Here is a 12,333-nt window from a genome sequence, read left to right as displayed (position 1 = left end):
GATCCTTATGGCCCTCTTTTGAATCCTTAGTTCAACATGCAGCACTAATTTCACTGGCCAAGATTACAGCTATTGATGTTTGCACTTTTCTGGGATTTCACAAACAACTTAGAACTTTGTTTAATTAAGAAAAGCTGACACTGTTAAAATATCTATATTATTTGTTATTAGTGGGAGAGACTGGGGACTGCCCTCTCAGGGTGTCTCCAGAACAGGATAAAAGGGTTTTTTCCTCAGCTAATGTATAAAAAAACCCTTTTATCCTACTTCACAGATACCTTTGGATATCAGTGCAGGGAGCTTCCCCCTTTACCCGCGAAAAACACAACATCGACAGAATAGTTTGAGCAAAATGCATTATTTGGGTTCAATTCAAGATCTCGTCTAGACTGCTTACACTTGCCTATTCCTGCCATTATCCCTGTGCAGGGCTGCGCCAAGGCATACAAATGAGAATCTGAAAACTTCAGATTTAGGTGCATTGCACATTATTAACCCACCTCAGAAAATGGAGGGTTCATGACTCAGCAATTAGAGAAGGGAGACTTGGACTCAGGAATTCTGGCTTCTAGCTGAACTCTGCCACTGACCCATGTAGTGACCGGGTCAATTGAACTCCCTGCTAAAAATTTCTTTTTGCATAACGAGATTATTATTTATGGGCATTGCAACTAATGTATATAATTAGCTGACATCAAATTGGGTGGGCTCACTGCAGCGAGGCAAGACAGTGAATTCAAGTTTCATTTAAAAAGATCTCTAGCCACCTGATTGCAAAGATAAGACTTCAAAATGGGGGCCGATGCAGTTGTCTGATGTCCGCTGATGACCTGAAACAGCAGCTCACAGGTGCAAACTTCTCTTATTCGAATCAAATAACTGGGGTGTTAATCCTGATGCCTAATGATATTAAACATCACTGTTACCTATTCACCCCTTATTGGAAACACACAAGAAAGAGGGACACAATTTGTACAGCAGCTCGTTTTGTTGTCTGGGGTGCAGTTTGGGGGATTTTTTTGCAATCTAAAATCTCAAACTTTTAAGGTATTTTGAGATCTCTAGATAAAGCTGAGCAACACTGTTCTTCAAGTGTGGGATCAGGGAAGTCCAGATATAGGCCTCAACCCACCAGTAATTTACGAAAAGAAAACATTACACATGATGGTCAACCTTACCATAGTCTAAGGTGGCTCTACACAGGGTTTCCAGCAACAAGAGAAGGTCATGAACATCCATTCAAGCGGTCCACAAATGAGCCCATTTTAATGAAAAGAGACTATTCAAATGTGGGGAAGTTCTCTGGCCTGTGTTATGCAGGTGGTCAGACTAGACTGGTTCCTGTCTTGCCGTGGAATCTATGACACTGAGCCCTGTGGTAAAAATACCAAGCTCCAGATGCTGAAATCCCATCGTTCCATGTTGCGTCAATGCTTCCAGCAGTTGAAGAAGAAGAAGAAGAAGAAGAGTTTTCGCTAGAGATCTCCCTTGGAGGACACATTAATGTAAACTGGAAAATTTCTCAGCCCTTAATTGAAAGAAGGGTTGAAGCTTTAACAAAAAACCTAACCCTTCTTCTTCCAAGTGTGTCTTATGCATTTGAGTATCTTTTAAGGTCTGAAGACAAGTTAAATCCCCCTCAATCAAATTTTACTTGTGTATCTATTGCCAAGTCTGCTAGTTTTCCAATTGTCCACAGTCTCTCCAAGGAAAAACAGGGTAGGCAAGACTAGAATTTCTTATGAAAGCCAATCAGAATTTGTTTTGCAAAACTTTTCAGACCTTCTTTACACATACTTCTTTGAACCTCAACTCCCCGCAGCTAGGCAAGGAAAGACAGTTGGTGTGGCAAAGAATAGGCTATATTTGGAGGTGGAATGCACCCTTTCCACTCCAGCCAGGCTACAACAGGCCTTCTTATCATCACAGGAGCTGCCAGCAAACCTTCCACCTGCTGGACACAGAAGACACCTGAGGAGTACCTGCCTTCTGTCTCCACCTGCTTGGAAGGGAAGACAGCTCCACCTGTCTGAGCTGCCACAAAAGACCAACTATGGCCTTGAAATCGGATAAGATGCAACTGTTCACTAACGGCTTCCATTGGTGCAGCTGTGCCCCGGACTAAAATCCTAAGGTAGGCAAGACCTTAGGAAAGCCTAAAGAATGACTCTGGTCTATCCCCCACAGCTGCCAGTTTGGGAAAATTCTTCACGGCCTATTCTCCAGTTCTTATCCCAAGAAGCTCCATATTCAAGAGCCATTTTGTCATAATCCCTTCTTTACATAGAATTATAACCTTCCAGTATTATGGAATCACAGTACTGACCACGTAATTAAAAGTTGGGACTAGTTTTCCACTGTAAATCTGATTTGGGTCCTTACTCCATCAGAGAGCTTTACATTTCAAACTTCACTTGTGTGGTCTGGGTCAGAAGAGATTTTTGGCAATACAGAAGGTGAATAAGACAAGCCATTTCTGAAGTACAGAGCTCAGAATCATTTTCAAAGTCTGAATTACAGCTACCGTCCCACAGCTTGTGTGTCACCACGTCAAACACAGCATGTCCCAGAAATTTCAAATGTGGTTTATTTAATAGTCCTTGACAAGACCTCGTGCCCAGGACTCTGAAAAGGTCAGGTGCTTATTTTTAAGAGATACTTGCCATGGAATTTGGAACGTCCAAACCACCATTCAAGCCACTTTATTGATTTTGTCAAATGTACGGTGGACTTTAAAAACTCAGCTGGTACACACCTGTAGTGGATAAGCCCAAGTTCAGACAGCTGAACTACTCCACTGTAAGGATGTTATAAGCTCCACTAGCATACATGACTCTTCGTAAAGCTGTTCACGAGCAGAGCGCGTAACGACCTTAAATCAGAGTGTAGAGTATATGATTTGAACGCTACTACAGTAGAACCTCAGAGTTACAAACACCTCGGGAAGGGAGGTTGTTCTTTCAAAAGTTTACAACTGAACACTGACTTACTACAGCTTTGGAACTTTACTGTGCAGGAGAAATGCTGCTTTTAACCATCTTAATTTAAATGGAAAACAGTTTCCTTATCTTGTCAATTTTTTTTTTTTAGTAGTTTATGTTTAACACAGTATTGCACTGTATTTGCTGTGTGTCTGTCTGTCCGTCTCTGCTGCTGCCTGATTGCATACCTCTGGTTCCAAATGAGGTGTGTGGTTGACTGTTGTGTTCATAACTCTTCAGGTTCTACAGGATAACACTTTTAATGGTGTAAGTTCCCATATGTTTACTTTATTATATATTATAACAAGCTGCAACATGTGAAAAAAAAAACAGACAAGTCAGGGGGTGGGGGACTGGACATAACAGAAAATCAGCACCTTGTGCATAATTGATGATCTCAGCTCATCACTCATGATATACCTGAAATGTCCTGATAGCATCTGGAAAGAGCTCTTCAAGACAGAGGGTAGGAATACAAGGGTCATATAAGGAAACAGAGTTAAGGTTGTTTATGTAAAGCGGTTTTTGAATTTCTACTTTAATTCACAAAATTTAACAGCATCAAAGAGTCTGATCTGAAAAGGACATTGTTTTCCCGCCCAAAAACTCTGTGCCTTCGTCACCACACTGCTGTCCTTTCTTTCAGCATTTCTACTCTAACAGCCATTGTTGCTGAGCAAGTTTTTCACCTGTTGGGAGACAAAACCAATCAAAAAATCTTGCCGGCCTCAGGTCTCTACTGCCTTCCCAACCCACACACTTCAGATGTGACTTGAACAATTAAGGATTTAATTACGATGACTATTCTGGAGCTGCCTGCTTGCTGGCAGCCATCTTGCAGACAAGATCTCATTTGATAGTTGCAGTCCCAGGTACATATACACTTAAAACACTGCAGCTGCACCGCTGTCACGCTTCAATGTAGACACTACTTACGTCGACAGGAGGTGTTCTTTCATCACCCTTGCACTGTCTCCACTGGGGGCTAAGTCAGCATAGCTACATCTCTCAGGGCTGTGAATTTTTCATACCCTCAGAGAGATGTAGCGACTCTAAGTTCCCAGTGCAGACTGCTTCACTGAGGTACTTTCCATCTGGCCCTAAAGGTTTAAAAAGTTCTTTAAAAAGATGTTCAGACTTCACTTATAAATATACACATTATAAAACAAAAGCAAGAAATTGTTTCTTCTTTTACTTATCTGGCAAGACACAACCAAGCTCAGCAGCATGGGTTTCCCATGCCATAACTAAGGCCATCACAAACCCCCAGAACAGAGCTGGAAGCGTGGGGGGGAGGATAAGAGCTGTACAGTCATCTTACAGCTCTTGCTTCCTGCTTTGCCATGGTCTAGTGCTTAACTAGCTATTGTACATAAAGACAGCCTAAAAGGTTTTTTCAGAGGTTCTGCTTGTTTGAAATTCATGTCTCGTCTAGCTTGTTTCTCCTGGAAGCCCATGAACAACTGGTTGGATAACATCAGATACCAAAACAGAAACCTGACTAACTACTGAAAGGTGAAGAAGTTATTATATTTGGCCTGGTTAAAATTGTTTTGTTTATACCTATTTAAAAAGGGACATTTCAACTTACACAGGTCTGAAATTTCTCTTTACTTGCTATTGTTAAAAGTAACTTCTAAGAATCCCATAACAGGGCATAGAAAGGCTCCCTATTTGACAGCACCATAGGTAGTCTGTTTTCCTGATTGTGCGGGTAAATATTTTATAGTTAAACAGGACCCTTTCAGACCACAAACATTAGCAGAGGGACTCAACAAGAGTAGCCTCAAATTATTTCTAATTCATGTTTTTTTAGAAACAAGCCTGAGTAGATTTCAAGTTGACAATGTCCCTTCAACTCTAATACCTGAATAATAATTTGTAGAATGGGTAATTGAGAGCGCTCAGAAAGCGGAGGTGACTGCCACCAAAACAAAGACTAGACTTGACATTCCTGATATTTCTAAAATTAAACATTTAGATGTTAAAGCCTTCTTTATGCCTCACAACCTCAACTCCTCTTCAATTCACCTTTAGCACCAGACAAATAATCTGAGTCATTTTCAGAATGAGAAGTATTTGATGCTTACAGCGTAAGGTAGCTTTGATGTGGACATCACCACAATACTGGGCAGGAACTGGTCTCAGTCACAGTATTCTGTTTCTGCATTGCCAGCGTCAAGGGAGACCCCCCTCCCTCCTCTATATGATGGTTGCTAAGGGCAAGGGGGCTTGGAAAAGAGCTATAACATCCAAACAAACGTTTGTGATTGTTACAGAAGCTTTCTAAACTATGTACTGGGCAGAACAAGCATGCTGGTGCCGTGACTGTCTTTTGAGAATAAACAATGTCTATATTGAATGCTTTACAGATCAAAGATAACCGACTCAGAAAAAACACATGGCACAGACCATACAGGAAGTAGTAAGCAGACATACCCCAGAGGTACTGCTGCACTTGCAAGAGATCTAAGTCTATCGGCCTCCTCTCAGCCTAGGACAATGAAGTTCTCAGACATTGTGGCAGCAATAAACTAAGCCTCATCAAGGAGGCAAGACCCTGTAGTGCTGCTGCCTTTTTAATTCTGGCCCCTGACAACTGATCCATGGATTAGTGTTGACTCTGAAAGAAGCCACCGACTGCCCAAACACAGCACCACATCCACTCACCATCAAGAAAAGATGGAGGAAGAATAAGGGAAACCAAACTGTCCTCTCCAAAATAAAGCACTGGGGGAATCAAACATAGCAAGGACAAAGCCTAGAAGCAGATGGGGATGCCTTCTTACCAAAAGACTTTATTCACAAGTGTGTGCTTGTGAGGACAATTCCATGAGCAGCATTTCCACCACTGACCTTTTCTTCAGCCAAGACTTCCAAAACTTGCTGGTTTGTCTTTGCTCCCCGATGAGTTTTGCTGTTGTACCAGGGTTTGTGGAGCTGCATGGTGCATCCCTGCAGATGAACTGGCACCGTTCGGGTGCTATTACTCAGAGGAGCTAGCAGTGCATCCCTCTGGCCGCATGTCTGCAGCTGCCCTGCACAAGCTGCCTCAGGTAGGACAGCCTGAGTGTTACAGTATTTAAGAACCTAGTCTAATTAATATTACATTACAAGCAAACAGAATGGATAATTTCACTCAAGCTGGTTGTTTACTAAGCCTAACGTAGCTCAGGGGCATGGGACCCTAACAGAAAGGGTCACCATATGCTGCAATGCCCAGGAGGGAAGATGCCAGATGGCCACCTTGGAGACCAAAGCCTTCTGTTTATCCAGTGCAGTGAAAGCTCTTCCTCCTTACTCCAGTGAGTCATCCCAGGCATAGAAAGGACCGTTTCTACACGAAAAAGGGGACGAAGCCCTCTGGCCAATCAGTCTTTGGCTACGTTGGCTGCCAACAAGAGTGCCAATTTTAAGGGTGTCTGCTAGGAAGTGAACACAGACCACCACCACACACCAGATAACTGCAACTTTAAATTGCTACCACTGATTTGCGAGAGGACTGAACCAACAAGAAGTGAAAGCTTCCACATCCTTTATACCACCCAGACCTTGGCATTTCCAGTCATTTCAGCTAATGTTACATCATGAACAACTACAAGGTAGTACAACTACATTACTACAAGGTATTTCCCTCCAACCACAATTCATATCACAAGGCCCTGGATGGCATGATACACAGTCAGCGAAAATAGGGAGTGGCTTGTGAACCCTGATGGCAGACTATCAAGAGGGTGCACGGATCGAGACCTGCAGTGTGTACCATGCATCAGGCCCACAGCTCTGTCCAGCACACACTGCTAAACCAGTTGCCAATGACAGAGCAGCTCTTCCAAAAAGCAGCCTACATCTTGCCATATTGCCAGCTCCTGTTGCTATGGCTGTATACAGAAACAAACAGAATATGTTACCCCACCCTTAGCCACCAACAAAAGGCTACGAAGGACCCCTAAGTACCTTGCTCAGGATTGCATTACAAACCTGCAGTCCCTCTGTGCGGCACCCCATCAAACCATACTGAAATTGCCATGTCTTATTTCAACTGGCTAAAAAAACCTCTTTGAAGTAGGGCATGACTAGTGTTATCTAGAATATTTCCTGGTGCAGATAGATTTATATAGTATGAATCCCCTTTGAAAATGAAATAAAACAGGCAGCCACAACAAAGCAAGCTTCCAGCCAAGTAAACTCAGATTCTGGTTCTGCCCCTAGCTATCCCCATCTCCAGCCCGGCAGGACGAAAGGCTTTTGAGAGAGGATGGGTCAGACTTCTGAGAGACATGGGGAGGGGAACAGGCTGGCCCAGCCACTTCAGTCCCTTCTATCTCCCTCTGCTGACAAACTACTTAGCATTCTGAGGAGGCGCCTTGTGATTCTGGCCTGTGTCAGGCTGCAACCCTCTTTCCAGGAAGGAAGAAAATGGGACAGGCTCCAGTTTAACAAAACGATCAAACCCTACAGATTATTTCATACTAAATCAACTGCATAACCCGCTATACACCCTAAGTTCCATCCTGACAGTTTAAATAGGCACGTACTGGATATCCATATTCCCTATCCATTTAGTTACCCACGTGCTATCAAAGGCTTTATTCTCCTTCCTAAAATGCACGCTCCGAAGCCATTACTGCAGACTACACAGAAAACCACCACCCAGGCTGGAATAAATCAGATCTTTCCAGCTGGGAAATTCTCTGCTACGAGGATTTTGCTTCTTTCCTCGGACTCTGTATTGAAAAATTAGTCACAGAAAACCCCATTAATTACAAAAAAGCAAAACAACACAACACCCCCCACAGCAAAACTACACCCACCCTGCAGAGAGAGCCCCCCAGAGCTTTCCGGCGGCCCTCCCCTGCCAAGGGCGGTACTGATCGGAGGGGATGGAGATGAAATTACCATCCCGCACAGGGGGTGAGACCGTCTTCCCCCCCCCCCCCGGTCCGGTCTGTATCTCCGGGTAGGCTGTCACCCCCCCCCACCCCAAAAAAAGCAACACCCGCCCGGGTGACACCCCGCGATGCCCCCACACAGCCCAGGGGCACCAGCCCAGCAGAGGCGGTTCCCCCCCCGCCCCCCAAAGCGCGCGCGCACACGTTGCACGAACCCCGCTCCCCCCAGGCAGGCGGGCCGGCCCCCCACCCCCGGCAAACCCCCTCCCCCCCAGTCAACCCCCTCCCCCCCGGCAGGCCGCCCCCCCGGGTCAACCCCCTCCCCCCAGGCAGGCGGGCCGGCCCCCCACCCCCGGCAAACCCCCTCCCCCCCGGCAGGCCGCCCCCCTGCCCCTGCCCCTCCGGCCGCCCCCCCGGGTCAACCCCCTCCCCCCAGGCAGGCGGGCCGCCCCCCCACCCCCGGCAGGCCGCCCCCCCGGGTCAACCCCCTCCCCTCAGGCAGGCAGGCAGGCGGGCCGGCCCCCCACCCCGGTCAACCCCCTCCCCCCCGGCAGGCCGCCCCCCCGGGTCAACCCCCCCGGCAGGCCGCCCCCCTGCCCCTGCCCCTCCGGCCGCCCCCCCGGGTCAACCCCCTCCCCTCAGGCAGGCGGGCCGCCCCCCCACCCCCGGCAAACCCCCTCCCCCCCGGCAGGCCGCCCCCCGTCAACCCCCCCGGGTCAACCCCCTCCCCCCAGGCAGGCAGGCGGGCCGGCCGCCCCCTCAGAGACACGAGCCCCCCGCCCCCGGCCCGGCGGGCTGCCGGCCAGAGCCAGCCGGGCGGCGGCCGGGCCGGGGCCGGGCCGGGGCCGGGGCCCGCTCACCGCGATGACGTTGACGAAGGTGGTCTTGCCCGAGTACTGCAGCCCCACCAGCGTGAGCTCCATCTCCTCCTTCCAGAACAGCGCCCGGAACCAGTCCAGCAGCTTGGTGAACAGCGCCAGCATCCTGCCCGCCCGCCCGGCTCGGCTCGGCTCGCCTCGCGCTGGGTGGGGCCGCTCCGCGCGCCGCCGGCCCGGCCCGGCCCAGGGAGGAGACTCCGCGCCCCGCCGCTAGCGCCGCCTGCCGGCCGGGAGGCCCCGCTGCGCGCGGCCGAGCCGGGCCTGCCCCTGACTGACCGCGCGCCGGGCCGGGCCGGGCCAGGCCGGGCCGGGCCGGGCCTGACTGACCCCTAGAGCGGGCCTGTCCCCGGAGCCTATCCCGCCCCCCCCCCGCACACACACACTCCTAGGTCCACTCCCCCCATCCCGGGGTCTAACCCCCCCCCACACACACACACTCATGGGTCCACCCCACCCCATCATCTAACCCCCCCCCCACACACACACAAACACACTCCTAAGTCCACCCCCCCCCCACACACACACGGGTCCACCACCCCCACACACACTCAGGGGTCCACCCTGCCCCTCCCATCCCAGGGCCTAACCCCCCCCCCCCCACACACACACACAGGGGTCCACCCCGCCCCTCCCAGGGCCTAACAACCCCCCCCACACACACACACACACTCAGGGGTCCACCACGCCCCCACACACACACACACACTCAGGGGTCCACCCCTCCCATCCTAGGGTCTAGCCTCCCCCACCCCCCCACATGTCTAACCCCCCCACACACATTCAGGGGTCCACCCTGCCCATCCCAGGGTCTAATCCCCCCCCCACACACACACACACTCACGGGTCTAACCCCCCCCCCCGCCAGGCCTGTCCCCCTAGACACTTAGGGCCCCCCCAAACATACACAATGTGACCCAAGGTCTAACCCCTTCCCCTGCCCCCCCCCCACCTCCAGATAACCAAGCTTCGCTTACACAAGATTTCACTGTATCGCATTTAGTGAAAGTGCCCAGTATCCTCCAGGGCTTGGGCTCGGATACATTGCAGCTTAGCCGCCTTCTTACAGGAGAGAGACTGCACCGGTACCCGAAGAGGCGAGTTGGCTGTTGAATATTAGATATTACCCCCCCACACCTAACAACCTCCTTGAGGAAATAAAAGGAGAAAGCGTTTAAACGGGCTGGGGACTGAGTTAGTAACTTCAACTCTCCTCAGTCTCAGTGTGTCAATTTCTGCAGAGGGATCAGACCTGTCTGACACAGATTTCCAGTTTAGTTCTTACTGCTGCCTGACATGGCAGCTACTAAATGTGATCCATGTGTTTCCCCAGTGCCTCTAATGACTAAGGCAAAGGGACTGGGAGTCAGACTTGGCTTGTATTTCCACTGTCTGCGTATGTGACCTGGGGCAAGTCATTCCCCTTTGCCTCATTTTCCCCCATCTGTAAAGTGTTTTGAGATCTGTGGATGAAGAAACTAGAACCATCTAGAACTATAAGAGCTAAGACCAAGTTGTCTAGAAGTGGCAGGTGATTTGAGACACTTCAAATGGGCCTGGTTTTCAGAGAGTGGGTGCTCAAGACCACCCCAACCCTTGTAACACTGAAACCGAGACACCCAAATCTCAAGTCACTTTTGGGAAATTGAGCCAGGTATTTATTACTGCCCTACAGGGTCATGGGATGTTAAACTACTTCTGCAATCCATATCTGTGCAGAGTGATCTCAGTAATCTCTCTTCTGTACTTCATAAGGGTGTTGTGACTCTGAGCGCTTTGCAAATATTCAGTGAACCTCAATGCAAGGTGCTAGAGAAGTGCAGACTTTGTCACTTAGATTTCATATAGTAACAATGTTGGCTCACACTTAGTCTCTCAGGGATCAGCCAAACCCAGCGATAGCTCAGTGGTTTGAGCATTGGCCTGCTAAACCCAGGGTTGTGAGTTCAATCCCTGAGGGGGCTGTTTGGGATCTGGGAAAAAAATTGGGGAGTGGTCCTGCTTTGAGCAGGGGGTGGGAGTAGATGACCCCTTGAGGTTCCTTCCAATCCTGATATTCTATCTCCTTCCACGATTCATGAGCCCACAAGGGGCATGTAAAATGAACAGGAATCATTTGAGCAGAAGCTCATTTACTACTTCAGTAAATAAATGCTAGAGCAACTGGAATTTCTGGTCAAATTGGTACTGAGACCGTTTTGTAAATTGATGGCTGCAAAAAGCGTTTTCACTTGTATTCGTTCTTTTGTCAGATCATGACAACTCCGAACCAAACCTAACATCTCAGTCCACAACAGGATTTCTGTCCTTTGGCCTCACATGAGGGAAAATCCTGTTGTCCATCAGCCTTGTGGCAACCCAAAGCCAGTCCAAACAAGGGAAACTTACTAGATAAGTTATTGCCCTACACTTAAATGTGGGTGTGTTTATAATTCAGGCTGGATGACCAAGAGGAACTACCTGAAGAAGAGGTGGCTGCAAACCCATATCCCCAGACTATGGTGCATTCCTAGCCATTAGACTACAGAATCCTGAATTCATTTATGCCATAACAGAGCCAGCTAGCTGTCTGAACGACAGGTGTGTACTCACTGAAGGTAAAGAAACTGAATTGTCAGTATTTGCATCAGAGTGCGGATTCTACAGTGCCTGCTATAGTTAAGGTTAAAAAAAAACATTTCCATTATGTGGCATCAGTCACTATGAAGCTGCCTTGGTTTTCTGAGACAACAGCCATTTTGTTTTCAGAATTGCTGCAACCAGTGAGAGGAGGAAATTCCTGCTCTGTCATATGGAGACTTTAAATACGTAATTTTGGGCTGAAAGCATAGGGTTGTTTATTTGACTACACCACTGTAGCTCCTTTGCATGCTAGAGAAAAAGCCACACACTTTGGCTACAGTTTCCCAGTGTGAGTTTCTGCCTGAAGAGGAACTTATTTTTGGAAGGAGTTAGAAAAGATTTTGCTCACCTCTTAAATGAGCATGTGCAGCACAGGGACCATCTCTACCAAATTTCAGATTCCATACCCCAAATCATGACAACACTAGGGCTGTTTTAAAAAAATATTACCAAGATTGTTACAATGGCAAAGCGTATCACATTCTTCACACCGACAGGTGGTCCATAAGTTACATTACACATTTTTGGGTGATTTTTGAGACCAACCCACACCCCTTTTAACACTGAAGCAAACATGCAAAATTAAGGATCTCCTCCCAGCCCCAATATGTTATGTAATTTGTGCACAGCCCTCCACCCCATTGCTTTGTAGTTTAAGCCAGCTGGACAGTTTTGCTCAAATAAAAACAAATCCCCAGACAGAGACCAGTCCTGGAATATTTCATCCTATAAAGGTGAAACTTTAACAGTTACAAGAAATGAAAGAGACCCTTTGAAATAAAAACACTTGTGCAACCTTAACTGCTGGGGTTGCTAGACACATCAGTTATAGACCACCTCTCTGCTATTTCTTCCTGGTCGTGATGGTTAATTCTTTTGTTCCATCCCCATTTCTCTATTCGGCTCACTCTCCGGTCCCTGGTGATGTTCTTATCACATGCTGTGCCCTGCCCCCTCTAACCT

At 48.2% G+C, this 12,333-nt stretch overlaps 1 protein-coding gene across 1 annotated transcript in view; it reads right to left on the bottom strand.

Annotated features, from left to right (window-relative positions):
- ARL8A (ARF like GTPase 8A) overlaps positions 1–8,929 on the bottom strand; it is a 38,307-nt gene extending 29,378 nt beyond the window's left edge. Inside the window, exon 1 of the mRNA XM_084610962.1 lies at positions 8,734–8,929. Within this exon, the coding sequence (XP_084467088.1) occupies positions 8,734–8,856 (123 nt within the window). The 5' untranslated portion in view covers positions 8,857–8,929. The remainder of the gene's footprint in view (positions 1–8,733) is intronic.
- Between the last annotated feature and the right edge of the window lie 3,404 nt (positions 8,930–12,333).

This window comes from Lepidochelys olivacea (assembly GCF_965140295.1).
Source record: "Lepidochelys olivacea isolate rLepOli2 genome assembly, chromosome: 21".
Taxonomy (NCBI): Eukaryota; Metazoa; Chordata; order Testudines; family Cheloniidae; genus Lepidochelys; species Lepidochelys olivacea.
The sequence above is the reverse complement of the archived record's forward strand: the minus strand, read 5'-3'. Positions and strand labels throughout refer to the sequence as shown.